The following is a 17,702-nucleotide window of genomic DNA, read 5'->3' as shown; positions in this document are numbered from 1 at the left end:
TCCTTGGCTGAAAAACACTATATCATCACCCACTCCCGAGGATCGCAGCGGGCTATTGAGCAGTGTAAATTCAACCTGTATTCACGGCCTGATCGATGTTCTCCTCGAATAGTCTCCTCTGTGTAAACAATACAGTAAAAACCGCTTGACTCTGCAGATGGACTCTTATTCATCACCTCTAAAGTGAGACTGTGGAGGATCAGTGGGTGGGAGCTCAGTCAATATCACGCAGAGAGCAATTCAAAGCAATGCCAGGCCACGAATGGCATCCTGAATCTTAAACTCTGTTGTCAAGTTAGGGAAATGTTTTTTTGACAAATCTGATCTTTTGGAGTACGTGCGAGGTATCAGCAAACTAGTGGTGCTGAGTGGTGCTTAAAGGTCAGTGTGCCGAGGGTGTACTGTACCGCACCCTGCGCTGTACACCTTGATGCTAAATGTGCACAATGGCTGGAATCAAAAGTCCAGTCAGTATTGTAGATGAGACAAAAACAGCATCAGGGGGCATAAGGATCAACACTGTCACACAGCTGTCAACGGGAATATCTTCTACATAATGAAGGTAAAATATCTTTTCCAGTTCAGATGTGACAGGCACTTACTGGTGGTTAAAAAGAAAAGAAACATAACTGTGTAATTAAAGGGTAAAAGGGTTTGCATAACTCTGGGAGCAATGTTATGTTTTACCTCTTCCATTGTCTGTTTATCATGAATACTGTTTTTTTGTTTTTTTCTTCAGCTTTGAAACATTTGACACCGACGCCTCTGAACAACTTTCAGATTGGCAGATGAAAACCTTCGGCGAGAGTTACACTGCACCCATGTCCCCTCCCCGCACCCCCACCATCATTAATGGTTCCATTGAAATGAAGTGAAACCTGCATAGAAAGCGGAATTAGAAAGTCAGACCGACAAACAGTTTTGAAAGGAGAAACTTAACAGGTGAATTGTGGCGGACGTGAGTCACATCTGTTAACCGCACATCACCACATCTAATTCACTTCTATTGGAATGATCGTTGAAAGTTCAAAGGTGAACACTCATGATACAGAGGAAACAAACAGAGAACAACCGAGGAAACTTACAAACTAAAAACATTGTTTAGTTTCTTTTTTTAATCTGTATAAAATGATTAAATGTTTAAATAGTCATATCACCGATTTACTTTTATTACTTATTTACTGTTAGAAAAAACTTTTATTGCTCAGTCAGTAATTTAGTTGGTAATATTTAGGTATTGAAAACGGCTCATTCATTCATTCATGATTTGTTATATGATTTTATGTGAAGTGTTTAGTTTTATTGAAGTTACTGAACTAAACTATTTTATCTTTCAGTCTGTGAATTATCTTAAACAATAACATAAATGAATATATGATTAAGAGAAACTTGAATTAATCTAAAATAAAAACTAATTGCTTTGCTCTCTCCTGAACAGGTCCTCATATTTAAAAACCGTGTTCAGTTTGAAGAGGCGGTTACATTCGCACAAAAATGGCGCCCGCCGTCGGTGGTCCTCAAGGCTACACGCCACCCGAAGGCGGCTGGGGGTGGATGGTGGTGATCGGGGCATTCATATCAATCGGCTTCTCTTATGCATTCCCCAAGTCCATCACAGTCTTCTTCAAAGAGATCGAGGTGATCTTCGACGTGACCAGCAGCCAGGTGTCCTGGATCTCCTCCATCATGTTGGCCGTGATGTATGGCGGAGGTGAGCTATGACCGGAAAACACAACCTGCCGAACGTGGCTCTGTTAGCGTTTGACACGTGGCAGATTTATTCAGGCTGTGTCCGGTGAAGAGGCGATCCATTACTTTGAGCACTGTCACCTCTCAGCCTTGGTTTGTCCACAAAGAGACCACAGAATTATGATGCAGCTTAAATCAAACATCTCACACTGAGATTAAATAACACTCTATCTGCTCTCTGGGGCATGGGGATGGGTTTGTAGCCATGTTGTTTCCCCCTGTGCTTTTAGAGTGAAAGAGTTTGGTGGTATTCCTTCACTAATAAGATGAGCGGTTCTCTGGGTGATGTCACACAGGTCTGGCCGGTCCCGTGATGATCAGGCCTCGTTCTTGAGAGAACAAAGTTCAAAGTAGCTCCCCTCGTCCCTGAAGACGGTCCGGCTCGGAAGTCAAAACACTGCGGCTCTCTTTACCCTAATGTGTGATAAACTGGGGAAAATGATGACACAGGCAACTTTCTCTAATCTCAGGAAAGTTTCTGGAAAGTTGCCTCAGCGTGCCAAACTGATTTGAAGTGGAAACTCTATAATATACCAGCATATAAAACACTTTATATCCAATCTTCTTTTTCTGGCATGAGGCTAAAATTTATTTGCAAGATCTGCAAGCAATCAAATAAAAGTAGACAGCATTTTCTTGCTAAGCTGGAACTGCTACTATTGCATATCGAATGTTTAAGATAAAGATTTATATTGTATTTTTACTACATATTTTCTATTAAGGCAAGTTTCCACATATCTGCAGTTAAAGGAGTCGGTGCCGCTTATGCAAGTAGCTGCAGGGTGACATGCAAGCAATAGAAGAGGCCAGGCAGCTTTATCTGTGAAGCACATTTCATACACGGAGGTAGAGTCAAGGTGCTGTACAGGGACACTAAAAACAACACAGATACACAATTACATGAAATCAAAAGGCACATTTCAAGCAAAATAAGAGAAATAGGTCGGTGAAGAGATTAAAACATGTAAAAGACATAAAAAGGATAAAAACCTGTATAGAAATGTAAAAACATATGTTAAAGGATTAAAATAGCACGAATAAAAAAGAGAGAAATGTATAAAATAAAATGAAATAAATTATTGTATGACCTTAGATTTTGTAAAAGAGTTTAGTTTTTTTAATCTGAATATAAACGCTGCAATGGACGGGGGCGGTCTGTGCTGGACAATGACTGAAGGCTGCTTTCTGAGTGACACTGTTGATTTGTCTTTCATTTTTCATTGTCCACGTATCCATCTATCTTTATCGCTTTTCTTGGAGGGTCGCAGGGGCAGCTGGAGAGGTTCACCCTGGACAAGTCTCCAGTGTATCACAGGGCCAATACACAGATAAACAATAACATCACACTCACACCTACAATCAATTTAGCATCTCCAATCAACCTGACCCCACTCTGCATGTTTCTGGACTGTGGGAGGAAGCCGGAAAACCCACACAAACACAGGGAGAACATGTAAACTCCACACGGAAAGGCCCCATCCGAGTTAGGGTTTGAACCAGGAAACTTCTTGCTGTGCCAACCCCTGCACCACCATGCAGACATTGTGTAATATCTGTTATCAGAAGTAACACATAATGAATTTAAGCTCCTGTGGGTTTACCGTCTACTTTCACCGCTGTAAAGGTGATATTTGCACCTTTCCTCACAAGTTATGAGCCTCAGTTGACTCGGTGTCTCGCAAAGTTCCCACGTAACTTTGCCAGTTAATGCAAATGTTGTCGTTGTACATAATATACACACTGATGAAAAGGAAGCTATGCATGATAATTGAAAGTAACTGACAAGTTGTTTCTCGGAGCCGTGAGTGGATGACAGCTGACGTTGTTGCTGTTTGTTCAACATTCCGAGCACACCAGCGGAAGTTCATTAACAAGTCACTGTTGCATACCTCCGCACTCCTTCAATTTGGGATTCATTACAATAATATTCTACATTGGTTTGTCTCTTCTTTTCTTTTTATCCGAAGCTACTCTCCCTGCAAGGCGGAAGGAAAAAACTCATTGTTGGGAGTGCGGTCTCTCTGTATTACAATTTAAAAACCCTTTGTCTTGCACCGTGCTGGCAAATGAGACTGGACAACCTCTAAACAAAAACTGTCAGTTTCCATTTGGGTTCATTGGGTAGTGCAGGGATTTGGCAGAGAGGCAGAAGTGTCTCCTGCATGGATCCTCACACTCATTTAGGCCAGTTGTTATAAGCCGTAGATGGAGGTGGTGTTCGGTGACCTGAACCCTGCTTTGGATTTTCAGGCATTTGTTTACAAGTTATTGGGATTTTGTTGAATTGGTGTTGAATCCGAGGTGCATGCATATTAATGAGTTGGTTTACTGTTGCCTGACACACACACACACACACACACACACACACACACACACACACACACACACACACACACACACACACACACACACACACACACACACACACACACTTGAATACTCCCACCCACTGAGTTGCTTCCAATAATCATTTCAAATGTGTTTAAAGTCCATTTAGGAAGATTTCACAAACAAATCTTTCCTCTGTCAATTTATATGAATCTCTGGACCTAATAAATGATTATTTCATTACAGCTTTCATGGTTTTTCTGACAGATTGCATTATTAATGACAGGAGAACACATCCACTGCAGTGCAGCACTGACAAAAAAGCGATTGCAGGAGTTGTTTGAATGCGTTGAGCCACAGATGTGGCACCAGAGCCCTCTGGTGGTTAAATATTGAACTGTGCATTGATGATGGAATAGATATCAGCATCTCTCAGTTTTTAATATGTATGTTTGTCTGTTTGCTTTTTTTTTTTTTCCTGTCAAGGTCCCATCAGCAGCATCCTGGTGAATAAATATGGGAGTCGTCCTGTTATGATGGCCGGAGGATGTCTGTCTGGATTGGGCCTCGTCGCTGCCTCGTTCTGCAATTCTGTTGAAGGACTGTACTTTTGTATTGGAGTGGTGGGAGGTACCTATTTTTACTTTTTCTATATTTTTTAATTTAGTCATGACTCACCCATTTTCTTCCCTGCGCACCGTTGCCCTCTTGTGTTCTTGAAAAATAATAGCACACACACAAAAAAAAGAAAATAATGTTTTATTTAAGCTCATATATTTAACATTAATCATTTAAAATCTTTTAGGTTTGGGTTTGGCCTTCAACCTCAACCCAGCCCTCACCATGATTGGAAAATACTTCTACAATAAGCGTCCTATTGCTAATGGCATTGCCATGGCCGGCAGTCCTGTGTTCCTCTCCACCCTGGCTCCTTTAAACACCTGGTTCTTCGACCGGTTCGGCTGGAGAGGAAGTTTCCTGATCCTCGGCGGCCTGCTCTTCAACTGCTGCGTTGCCGGGTCCCTCATGCGGCCAATCGGACCCAAGCCCAAACCAGTGGAGGAGTCCACAGAGAGTAAGACTGTGATCCAGACCATCAACAGCTTCATTGACCTCTCTTTGTTCAAGCACCGTGGGTTTTTGCTTTATATCATGGGCAACATCATCATGTTTTTCGGCCTCTTTGCTCCTCTGGTGTTCCTCAGCAACTATGCCAAGAGTAAAGAGATCCCTAAAGAAAAAGCAGCCTTCTTATTGTCTGTGCTGGCCTTTGTCGACATGGTCGCCCGGCCCTCAATGGGCATAGTGGCAAACACCAAATGGGTGCGGCCCAGGATACAGTACTTCTTTGCTGCCTCTGTGCTGTACAACGGTGTGTGCCACGTCCTAGCTCCCATGTCAGTGGACTACAAAGGCTTTGTCATTTACGCCATCTTCTTTGGGTTCGCGTTTGGCTGGCTGAGCTCAGTGCTTTTTGAGACCTTGATGGACCTGGTGGGAGCTCAGCGCTTCTCCAGCGCTGTCGGCCTGGTCACTATTGTGGAGTGTGGACCAGTGTTGCTGGGCCCCCCTTTGCTTGGTAAGTACATCACCCAATATATGAGGATGACAGACATTGTAATGAACCCATGTGTGTGATGTTAGGCACAGTGGAAAGAAACCTGACTCTTCTTGTCTTCACAGGAAGGTTCAAAGACATCTATCATGATTACAAGTACACGTACCAGAGCTGCGGGATCATCCTCATCGTCTCCAGCGTCTTCCTGTTTGCAGGGATGGGACTCAACTACCGGCTGCTGGACAAAGAGAAAGGAGAGGAGGAGAAGAGGGCCAGGGGGGGAGGTGGAGAGCAGGAGTCCAACAGGGACAATGCCGCCAAGGAAGTGGAGGACGCGAGGAAGACAGACGACACCGTCTAACGTTCTGCACCACGTTAGGTTACAGTTTCTCCAATTTAATATTGTCTGTGATATGTTTATTATATATCATATTCATTAAAACAGCAGTACAGGGAAACAATGTTCTGTTTCATAATGCATTGTATTTGAGGACCACCATAGAAATCATAGCTTCATTTGCAAAACCATGTAAAATATTTACACACCTATTAAAGCCCTTTAAACTTGTATAAACAATTCACATATAATACCTCTGATATTCTTCTATGGACTGGTATAATGTGTTTGGCAGACTATTACATTTTACTTTGCCTATTATGTCACTATAATATATTAATATGTTGTTGTTTTTTTTATCTCAGATTGTATCACTCTCACTTTACTGCAACATATTATATTAACTAGTTTAGGATATTAATATTCGGGGAAAAAACACGGTAGGAAAATGTGCCACTGACTACAAGTTAATGTAAATGTGTCACAAAATTGAATAAACTGTCATTTGACAAGATGTCCCCTGTATCCTCTGTATGTATTCTTATTATATTATCAGGATACTTTTAGACAGGTAGCAGTAGCTGTAGTCAGAAGTGTAGTAAACAGGACCTGCTATTCATGCTGGACTATTCTGTAAGAAACTGCTTTTTCACTTGTGCTTTCTCTTGTAGAGAAATGTTCAAAGATTATAGGGAATTTCAGGACATAGACACAGTTTCACAAGTTTTCATTTCATTCATTCTGCATAATTCATGTTTTGTTAAGGTGCCGAGGAGTTAAATGAGACCATCTAAAGACTCTGGAAGCTTTTCTTCTTTTTTTATCCCTGTCAAATTTATTCAAGGCTTCATTGATCAGTTTCTACTTGTATGACTTGTCTCCCACTGCTTTTCTGAACGTACGATTCCCTCAATGAACCTGCAAACCTCACCGAATCCTCAACTGATGGTCTAAAAGTCTTGGCCTGGCCTGGCAGAGGCAAATGCAATATCTTTTACTTCTATTTGTCCCATAGGTCTTATTCAATGATGTGTTTGGGGTAACAATAGCCCACATATTTCATCAGAGTGACCAGAGTCTCAGCTCTTAAAGTCTGGGCATGAGGCTTTTTGATGGACAGCTGTTTATTATGTGGCCCACAGGTCTGCTATTGGACAAACAGACTATTTCTTGGTCTCTGTCTATCTGGGGTGACATGTACTGTATATGCCATCCCACTTAAATACTATATTATGATATATATATATATATATTATTACAAGCAGGGGTGAAAGAAGTACCATCTTTTGCTTTGGTAAAATAACAAAACCCTCAAAATAACCATAACACAAATAATTATCCTGCTTTTAAAGTTTTACTTGAGTAAAAGAACAAAATAGTAGTATGAAAGTTCAATTAAAATAACAAAAGTAAATATTATTATCTATTATTAACCAGGTTAGTGCCATTGAGATTTAAAATCTCCTTTTACAAAGGAAAAATGTTAGCAACACAGTTTCAACAGTAACAAGTTGTTTATTAACATTAGTTTCAAGTTGTATTTGTCATGTTTAAGTTAACACAGGGTCAACAGTACAATGAAGACGTCGGACAAGAAGAACCAGCTCAACTCAACAGTGCAATAATTAAATTAAAATAAAAGCAAGGTAGAAAGAGCTTTATATAAAAAAGTCTAAATGCAATACAATAAAATATATACTAATGAATTATCTCCCACAATAACAATACACATCAGGCAAACAGAACATAACACGTATTGCCTTTCAATTCAACTAATTAAATTACAATAACCCGAATATTATTTGAAAAACATAATATATAATAAAATATAATATAATAGACAGGCTTATAATTGCTTGGACACATGACATAAGTTACTTTCCACCTCTGTGTGAGTATTTTAATGGCATCCTCTGTGTTTTGTAACTAATAAAAATCATTATTAATAAAAACTATTAACCCTCATCCCTCCCATGTGAGTGTGAGTGTAACTTTATAAAGCGGGTTATATACCCTGTCCGATAATGGACGCAGTCACCGCGACGACCGTTGCAACAGAATGACCCGAGCTCTCGCGCTGCTCACCTGCCACACGTCACCGCAGCCTAACGGTTAACCGCAGTCTAACGGTTAACGTCCGTCACGTTCTCCCGTTTTCTACCGGTAAAACCTCCCGTTTTCACGCACCGCAGGTGGGTCCCGCTGTCGTTTACCGGGAGAATAACGTCGCCACAGCTGAAGCCCGGTGTTTTAATTTGTCCCTCTGTTGTTTTATCTTTGTTTTATTGGGAATTCTTTGAAGTTAGCTAGCTCCGCATGCTACACCCCGGTACACTAGCCTGCTAAACCACATTAGCATTAGCAAGTTGAACACCAGTCAGGTGAGTGGGTGAAGTCAAATCCTGTCTGTGCTTTCTGACATTATCACTATATTTATTATATCAAATATGTTTTCCTTTGGATAGAGAGCTAGCCATGATAGCATTAAAGCTAATTCAACTACTGAAGTGGTACAAATTAGCTTCACTACAGTAGTTAAGATACGTGTCTTTACTATTTTACACAACATTTATTCAACAGATGTTGCTACTTTATGAAGATTTGACAATACAATGTATTTGAAGCTTATAAAACACAGAAACTTCCTCTCATCAATTATCTGGTGACTTTTACCTTCAATACCAAGAAAAATGTACTTTTAATACTGTGATTAGTTGGGAGTTTGAATTCGAAAACAAACTTCTAATAGAATATGTTCACATTGTTGTATTCATATTTACTGTATATTGTGAGTTATGGACTTGCATACTTCCTCCACCTCTGCTAACTACTAGATGTAACCGTGTGGTCGTTTCAGGATGGAGCGAGACCGAGCTTTTAACTTCAAACTGCTGGTGCCGCCCCGGGTGAGCGCCGGACAGGTGTCTGCTGTGAGGCCCCAGGAAGCTGTGGAGAAGTGCGGTGATTTCATGAATACATTACAGCAGGTGAGTTCAGTTAGCAAATAGTTTAACCGACATCATATCGATGGATCAAGTAAAGGCAACGTGATGCTAGCTCACGTCTGAAAGAGTGTTTACACTTGTGAGCTGAAGGCTTTCATGTATGGAGACAGCTGAACGTAAAAGATGTGACTAATTATATCTATAATTGTTGTTTTTCCTCTAGGAGTACAGTATCTGCTTTGACAAAGGGCAAAAGATGGCTTTTCCCGATACAAGTATGGTTACACCAACTAAACCCACCAAACAAGGTACTGTAAATATCATTTCAACACAAATATCTGGTTATTGTTAATGTTGTAAATTCATTATTTTCTCTCCTCAAAAGACTTTTACAAGATGAAAGTTGTGCCACCGATGGAAAAAGATGAGGTAATATTTTCATTGTACGGAAATGATAAATATGAGGAGAAATATGTACTCGGCTTGTACAACAAGTTTTATTCTACAGTACCTCAGTTTACTTCCCATCATTGTGATTGTTCCTCAGGATAAGTGTAATCCTGGGCAGCTTTATACCAAGCTGCTTGATGAAGTTGATAAAATCAAGGACTGGAAGGTCAAAGTGGATTCTGACACGGTGCAGAAGGAAAGACGACTCCAAGAAAACAAAAGAACAATAGAAACTCAGCGCAAAGCCATTCAGGAATTACAGGTGTGTGTCTTTCTCTCGTACGTGCAGATCTTTTTAACAGCATATTTTAACCCCTTTTGAAATATGTATGGTGTTATCTGTTGTGTGTGTCCTGTTTTTACAGTTTGGCAATGAAAGTCTCAGTTTAAAGCTGGAGGAGCAGATCGGTGAAAATGAGGATTTGAGGAACAAGTATGGGTTTTGATAAATGTGACAGTCTGGTTTTTAAATATGTATGACAATATAAGTAATTGAAGTGTTTTATTCATTAAAATGCAGAAACAACGCAACCAGGAACCTGTGTAACATACTGAAGGACACCTTTCAACGGTCAACTGAGAAAATGCATCTCTGTAAGTAAAAAGAGCTGCCCATATACATGTCAGACATATTGCTACGGTGCAGTGAATACTGACATTATATACCAACATTTATATTTTGTAGTTGAATCTGAAAGAGAAGAAACTCATCAGCTCTTTCTGGAAAACGGTGAAAGTGTTCAGGTAAAACGCATCTAAATTTGTCATGATAAAGTATTTCATATTAATGATTGTTTGTTGGAAAGGAGCTTGTAAAGCGGTTGTTTACGAGGTTTGCCGGCAAGTTTGCAAGTAATGTTTATATTTTCTGTAGAAACTGATTGGAGCATTCGAAAACCTCTGCATCCGAGTAGAAGCTGATCAACAAGAATTGCACAAAGGTATGAATCTTAAAACATTTTAATTCTTAAAATATATTATAATTTAATCCCGAAATAACATCGAAGACTAAATCTATATAATAATTGTATCTTCTCCCAGTGAAAGAAGGCTTGCTGCAGTTTGAAGAACTGAAAGAGAAATATTGTCAAGAATACAACATGAAGGAGGAAGAGGTTTGTGAAAAAAAAAAGATTAATGTATTTTGGAACTGGACAACAAACTTTGAAACAAGACTTGATGGATGATGTTGCATTGACAGGTTGCAGAGCTTCAAACAAAACTTAGGAATAAGGAAAATGAACTACAAACATTCCTGCTTGACCTGAAGGAAACCCAGAAGCAGTGCAAACAACTTCAGGAGGCCTCAAGTAAGATCAGGATGAGATAAGATAAGGTTCTTGTAGCTGTCGACAATTTTGTGTGCAGTGTCTCAGTACCCTTGTTTAACTGCTTATTAAAATTACAGAAATAAATATAGCAATCCACTGAACACCACTTGAACTCCACTGTTCTTTTAAGTCAAGTTCAGTTAGGAGGATTATTAGTGATGTTGAGATTATGTCATATCCAGTAATTACTTCTCTTACAGATCAACAAAATGAAATTCTCAAAAGCTCAGAAGCCGAACTGGAATCTCTTCTTCAAAAACTGCAAACAGCCGAGCATCAGCGTGAAGAAACTCAGGTGAGTAGGTTGAGATTGTTGTGATTATTAGTGAAACTTGGCTCTGTTCTGCTGTCTGCAGTCTGCCTTGATTGACACATTATTGCTCCCTCAAAGAAAAATCACGAAGCCACTGCTGCAGCGCTGAAACAGAGTAAAGACGAATGTGCTCAGATCATCCAAAGCAAAGACTTAAGCTTGCAGGAGCTGAGCACAGTTAAAATTCAACAAGCGGAGAAGCTGGAGCAGATTCAGACAACCGTTGAAGAGCTACAGAGCTCATTGGCCTTAGAGATGCGGAGGTATGTTCTGAAAACTTCATATTTTTTGGACAAAATACAGTTTTTACTTGTGTCATTACATTTTTTGTTTTGACTAATTTCCAAGGGCTCAAGAGCTTGAGGAAAAACTCATGGCAAACAACGAGGAGCTTGAGATAAGGAATGTCGTTTTACGTAAGTCCCACTGTGTGAAATATGTGTGTTTTATGTGATGCTCTGTCCAGCTGAACAAAACCTTTTTTTACTCAACAGGTGAGTCCAAGGAGCAGAATGCTGAGAAAGATGGGCAGATCCAAATCCTTGAAAATGAACTGGTAAAGAGTCTTTTGAGGAAGTGTCTCTACTCTTTATGCACTTGTAATATAAACATTGCTGGAAAGACAACATGTATGTTGTTGTTCCTAGGACATAAAGTTAAAGTCCATTGAGTCCATGACGGATAAGGTTAACGTAACTGAAGTCAGAGTGAAGGAACTGTCTGCTGAGCTTTCAAAGACAACTGAAGAAGTTCAGCTATTTAAGGTGAAAATAAATACTTTATCTCAGGAAAAAAACATGTTTATTTGATAGCCTGATATGGATTCCTTACAGATACCTTAATATAATGTACATTATATGGCTTTTATTGCTGCAGAGTGAATTGGAGATGGCCTCTGCTGAAAACCATCTACTGAAGAAGGCTTGTCAAGCTGCTGAAAAAGCACAGGAAGATTTAAAAAATAAATCCACTGTGACTGAGGTTTTTATGCAATTTTCATTTTCTTGCTCCACTTCTGGGGAAAAAAAATTATCATAAAAAAGTGTTTGGTAATATTGTGTGTTTTTTCTAATACCCTCAGCTCAAAGTGCAGCAGCTAGAGGGGCAATTGTTTACTGAGAAGAAGAAAAATAAAGACGAGATGGAGCAACTGAGGAAAGAAGTCACAAACCATCAGTGAGTTCATAACATCCAGCCAGTCCATAACGTCAGCTCATAGAATATTAAATTAAACTGTCAAATGTTTATTTTTTGTCATTTTAAAGAGCAAAGTATGAAGAGCTATTATCTAACTTTGATGAGCTTCAGTCTGAGAAGATGTTCATTCAGCAGCAGTTTGAGAGTGGATCATCTAATGCGAAAGCTACTGAGGCAAGTCTTCATTAATTATCTATTCAAATGTGATTTTCATGAGTCCATTGTCATGTTGGGTTGTTTGGGTTGATTGTTGGATTGTTTCATTTATTTGTTACTTACAACTTGTGATTTATCAGGAGAGTGAGGAGAAGGCTGCAAAGCTCACAAAGGAAATTCAAAGACTTGAAGAAGAAAACTTATCTTTACAGTGAGTTCACAGGTTAGAAACAAAAGTATTTTTTGAGCATGTGTAGTTTTGAAGATTAAGAATTGCTTATTTTGTTAAATAGCGAGGAAGTAAAGTCCATTAATACCAGAGTCCAAAGGAAATGTCAAGAAACTGAGACGATGCAGAAGAAAATTGAAGAAAACGTAAGAATGCTAACTAAAATAAGCATCAATACACAAACAACGTTAAAATGTTCTCAAAGTACTAAACAATGATTTTTGCTTATTGTGTTTAGTGTGAACTTCTGCAGGAGATAGTAACAGAAAAAGAAAAACTGATCAAAACTGTGGAAGCAAAGGTGATTTTCAAAATACTGAAAATGTTTAAAATGTTTTTATTATTTTTGAACTTTTACTGGAACCAACAAGAATTATTTTGTTTTTCAGTTGTTCAATATCAAGAGAAAGATTGAAGTTAAACACAAAGCCCAGGAGGAATACCAGAAAGAGGTTTGTGATAAATGTCAAACTGTAGATGTATAATACTTAGTAAAAGTTTCATATTTATTTAGCTTAACAGTTTGTATCTATCTGTACACTTGTATCTTTTCAGAATAAATTACTTAAGAAACAAATAGCAAAGGAGATAACGAAATCCAGTCAGCTTGAAAATGTGGTATGGTGATGATTTAAATTTTCCAGTTTGTAATATTCATATCGAAGATTTTAATGAACAATGCCTTGTTAAATGTACGTGCGTACTTTTGTCTTTAGATCAGCGATCTTCAGGAAGAGTCCCTGAGCTTTAAAAATCAGAACGAGAAAGACCAACAGGAATTGCTCAAGGATCTTGAGAATAAATCAACCTTCAGAGCAGAGCTTGAGAATGAGGTTACTTGAATAATGTTAAGTTATGTGCAACATTTTTAGCTGCTTAGAATAAACAAAGAAGAATAAGGGCATCTTGTCTCGCAGGTACAGAAGCTCAAAGTAACAACAGCAGAGGCCGCCAAGAACAAAGAGGAAGCAGAACTCAAGTGTCAACAGAAGATAGCAGATATGGTCGCACTTATGGAGAAACATAAGGTAAAGCTATCATGTGACGTATGTTGTGTCTGAAAAAGGAATCCTGACTGTCAGTTCCAAACAAGAAATTTGTCTTAATTAGAGCCAGTACGAGCGCATGGTTGAAGAAAAGGATGCAGAGCTCGAGGACAACAAGAAGAGAGAGTCGGGGGCTGTTGCCCAAACAAAATCCCTGGTATGAAGTAAAACACTTAAATTAATATATGTCACAATTAGATAATGAATCAGTTGTATCCTAATATTTTCCAAAATTAATTTCTTAAAATAAGAAGTTGGATCTCTTGAAGCTTAAGACTGAAAATGATGAACTCAAGAAAGAGCTGAAGACAGAAATAACAAAGACGGTATGTCCTGGTTTGAATCAATTTTATTTTTTTATTTTTACAGGATGTGAAATGATAAAGTTTTTGAGAAACACTTTTTCTTGCCATTAGGAAAACCTACAGAAGGATCTCATTGATCTGAAGAAAGAAATGTCCTCAATGAAATTCACTCCGCTGTCAGAAGCAATGAACAAGCAGGTATAGAGTCTGTCCAACTGCAAATATGCTACTGAGGATGTTTGTTTGTCATCACTTAACCAACCAAGTTATGTTCAAAATTCTAGTCACCTGCTTCAAACCGCAAACAAGACGGATGTTCAGAGACTCCAAAGGAAAGTGCTTCAAAGAGACACGTGTTCGACTTCTCCAGGACCAGGAAAACTCCCTCATGCAGCAGAGACGATGGAAGTGCTGCCGTTCTGAAGAGCGTGGTGAGCTTACTAAAACGCTTGTCTCATTTCAGGTAAATTCTTTAATGTTGACGTGGGTTGGAAAATATATCAGGTAATTTGTATTCATAAGCAGCTGTCACTGAGATTTTAACTGGCATGGTCGGGCTCTGAAAACATTTCAGTTAAATACTGTGTATTGACTCACCTGTTAGTCATAATCATTCCATCATCACAATCAATGTTTTCTGTTTTCAAGGAACCTGACACTGAATCTCTCAGATCCTCATTCGGAACAACACCAAAGAAAAAGGTAGACACCAGTTAAATATCTGTCTTGTAATTCCAGAAATCTCTGTCAATCTGTCGGTATGTGGATGTATAGCTTGAGAACTGTTCATTGTATCGGCTTCACACTTGGAATGTGTATTATTAGGGCCCAATGAAGTACAGTTTTGAATTTGGAGTGATTTGGACACACAATACATTCAATTAGGGCCGGGCAATATGACTTCAAATCAATATCACGATTATTTCAAACTTTAACTTCGATTACGATTCATTAACAAGCTCTTTGTGCAGCAGCGATGGGTTAATAAAGTAAAGAGAGTGATTTAGTTTAATCTTTATCTGTCGATTTCAGCATACTCTACATGATATTTCAAATTGATACTGACTTTGCATCGTAGGACTTTCACAACGACGACTCCAAACCCTCTAGAACTATGACCTACAAGGTTGGCGGAATATCAAAGATCAAAGTAATATACCGTATTATTCTGACATTTTCCCAAATGAATAAAAATGTCAGTGACCTTTGCTGACATTTACTCTGTGAATTCCCTTACAGTCCTACAGAATAAGAACGCCACCTTCTGATGAAAAAGGAGCACACTGGAGGAAGACTACCATCGAGCTCGACCCTAAGTCTGACAGCTCTGATCATAATGATCTTCTGGTGAGTGTTTTTTTTAAATTTACAGAATCTTTCCAATAATGTATGAATTAATATTAGATTATCTGTGCAAGATCACGAGAGGAGCTTATTTCCCCTGTTTCTGTTTTTTCTCTTTGACAGACCTTTGCAAACAAATCGGCATCTGTTTTTTCTGCTTCACACTGCAAACTCAACACCTCCAAAAAGGTAACACACTGACGTATCGGTGTAGTGCTACTTAAAAATGATCTTTATGCATGAAAAAAATAAATAAGAACTCTGTTTTTTATCTGAACACTTGAATGATTCAGAGCCCCGTCACTCATAAGTCACCAGGGAACTTCCTGAAGTTGGCTGCAATGAAGAGAATGAGAGATGCTGGTTGGACCGCGGTGACCAGCTGTGACAAGAAGAAGAAGAAGAACAGCGAGAAGATCTTTGCATAAGTACACAAGTTACATGTCAGATAAACTGTATTAACATATACACAGGTTTTGTATAATATGCTTAAATACTTCTGTTGGGCATCAAATAGACGGTGGTAATAATAATAAGTTTATTTCTTTACATGTTCAGAAAGTGTTGTTATGGTTAAACAGTGTTGTTGGGTGTTCATATTCTCTCCTTTAAACCTCTGATGTTACCTGATGCGTTACTGATGTTTCTATGTTTAATTTATATTGTTGGTATGGGAAAAGGTGTAGGAGTTATGTATTAATATCTTAACATATATTAATCTGTTCTCGTTTTGACAGTGATATAAGTAAAAGTGTTCAAATTGATCCGTTCTGCTCTTGTTTGAATGATTTCATAATTTTTTCCTTCCTCATGAAGAAATTTCTCTTCACATTGGTAGATGAGGAAACCTTGTTGTGTGAGGGTGATGTCTCAAACGGTAGTTAACTGTCTCAGTGAAGGAACTCGAGGCGAAACTGAGATTCGTCGTCTGGGGCTGCAGGTGCATTATCGTCGATGGGATGGCCGTCATAAAGTCCTCCAGAGATTACGAGCGTGTCATCATCTGCTACGAAAGCATCTGTTGAAAATAAATGGGTATTATTACCTGCTAATGATACATAGAATAGTTCGTATTGATCGTGCGATGAACAGGGAGCTCCTTACCCGGACAGTCAGAGTTGTTTAAAGGCTGATGCAAGTATTGGATTTTTTGTCTGCATCTGTGAAACATGAATACGACCAGGGACACGGCAAAAACTCCCAGTACGACGCTGAAGACAATCGTCAAGTTCTGTTCTGAAATGTTTAGTCCTAAACCTGGAAGCACAGTGACAGACAAAGTGATAGAAGTTAATAAAGGCATGGATTAATCAAACTCTTATGATTAAGGCATGGAACCTGATATGTACCTTGTGTGGTCGCGTCCACTGAATGTGAAGTTGTATTAACAGTGCGAGATGAATTTGCGCTTGTAATCTCCGTAGTATCAGGTGTCCTTGTGTAACCTGTTGTAGTCTCACTCGCGGGCACTGTCAACACAGTCGATGTTGGAGTGTGAGCGGCAGGCGTGTTGTTTGTCAGGGAGGTGCTGTTTGTCAGAGGAGTCATGATGGTTGTTGACTGAGAAGTCTGCGGGTGGATTGTAGTTTTGTCGGGTGTTTTATTGTCCAAGGTTGTGCTGCTGAACGCGGTTGTTGTGTTCTCATTCACTTTTGAAGTAGAAGTTGTGTTTCCAGCGGTGTGTGATGACATAATTAATTCAGTTGTTTGTGTCATGTTGTTTGAGACAGAAGGTTTCATTGTTGTGAAATCCACTTTTTCTATTTGCGCCGCTGCAAAAGAAATGGCCAGAAGGCAACAAGTCAGAGCAGCAAAGTGGGGATCCATGTCAGGGAGTCCTGAGCTGGGAAACAAAAACCACACATGCACTGAAAACACTTCAAAGATAAACACTGTAAATGCTGCTCTGATAAAACATCTCTCTACATTATTGTAGCAACACTCAGTTTAAAGAGTGAGTTTTGCTCACTGGTGACATAACGCAGCGAAAACAATTATTTACTTTGTGTAAGAAGATCTCATACTCAATTACTTTTACGTATTGGCAGCAGGAAACAACTGTACACTAAACATGACCTCGTACAAACCAAGAAATTACACAACAGTCGACTCTTATCTTTAGCGGAAACGTTTCTAATCTCCCTCTCGTGTGAAGTATGTATTAAGTACAAACTGTAGTTTAAAAGTGAATAACTTTCACATTGGCACATTCACTGATTTAAAAAGAATAAGTCTCACCTTGTGTTGTCACTTTGACTGAAAACAGTAGCTTCTTTCTCTTCCCTGGCTGCAGTGAGTCAGCCTCCACGGCGGAAGAGTTGATTTGCTGGCATGGTGGCAGGTAAAAGTGGGCAGGTCAGTGCTTTGCAAACTTCCTCTTTTGTGTGTTGCCATGGAGACAAAGGGCACGGCTA

The 17,702-nt window shown here is 39.2% G+C and overlaps 2 protein-coding genes across 3 annotated transcripts; both read left to right on the top strand.

The window, feature by feature from the left end:
• Window positions 1-851: 851 nt before the first annotated feature.
• slc16a1a (solute carrier family 16 member 1a) lies at window positions 852-6,389 on the top strand. The gene is made up of 5 exons (XM_034584644.1): window positions 852-958; window positions 1,439-1,711; window positions 4,564-4,707; window positions 4,883-5,656; window positions 5,761-6,389. Exons 2-5 carry the CDS (start codon window positions 1,495-1,497, stop codon window positions 5,994-5,996), a joined length of 1,371 nt encoding a protein of 456 aa, XP_034440535.1. The 5' UTR covers window positions 852-958; window positions 1,439-1,494; the 3' UTR covers window positions 5,997-6,389.
• A 1,670-nt stretch (window positions 6,390-8,059) lies between these two features.
• Window positions 8,060-15,716, top strand: sycp1 (synaptonemal complex protein 1). Of its 2 annotated transcripts, XM_034584640.1 has the most exons (35): window positions 8,060-8,353; window positions 8,830-8,959; window positions 9,141-9,225; window positions 9,303-9,346; window positions 9,465-9,629; window positions 9,733-9,800; window positions 9,888-9,961; window positions 10,053-10,111; window positions 10,242-10,308; window positions 10,409-10,482; window positions 10,569-10,677; window positions 10,899-10,993; window positions 11,090-11,274; window positions 11,360-11,427; window positions 11,506-11,567; window positions 11,659-11,775; window positions 11,888-11,992; window positions 12,093-12,187; window positions 12,277-12,382; window positions 12,505-12,575; window positions 12,658-12,739; window positions 12,832-12,894; window positions 12,983-13,045; window positions 13,149-13,211; window positions 13,310-13,426; window positions 13,511-13,621; window positions 13,704-13,796; window positions 13,891-13,965; window positions 14,056-14,142; window positions 14,229-14,362; window positions 14,592-14,646; window positions 15,023-15,094; window positions 15,184-15,291; window positions 15,412-15,477; window positions 15,582-15,716. In XM_034584640.1, the coding sequence occupies exons 2-35, from the start codon at window positions 8,831-8,833 to the stop codon at window positions 15,714-15,716; spliced, it is 3,102 nt and encodes a 1,033-aa protein (XP_034440531.1). In that variant the 5' UTR covers window positions 8,060-8,353; window position 8,830. The 2 variants fall into 2 exon arrangements, with proteins under 2 accessions (XP_034440531.1, XP_034440532.1); XM_034584641.1 differs by lacking the exons at window positions 8,060-8,353; window positions 8,830-8,959; window positions 9,141-9,225; window positions 9,303-9,346; window positions 9,733-9,800 and having other exon boundaries at window positions 9,489-9,629.
• The last annotated feature ends 1,986 nt before the right edge of the window (window positions 15,717-17,702 follow it).

This window comes from Hippoglossus hippoglossus, chromosome 5, assembly GCF_009819705.1.
Source record: "Hippoglossus hippoglossus isolate fHipHip1 chromosome 5, fHipHip1.pri, whole genome shotgun sequence".
Lineage (NCBI taxonomy): Eukaryota > Metazoa > Chordata > Actinopteri > Pleuronectiformes > Pleuronectidae > Hippoglossus > Hippoglossus hippoglossus.
This window is presented reverse-complemented; position numbering and strand designations above follow the sequence as displayed.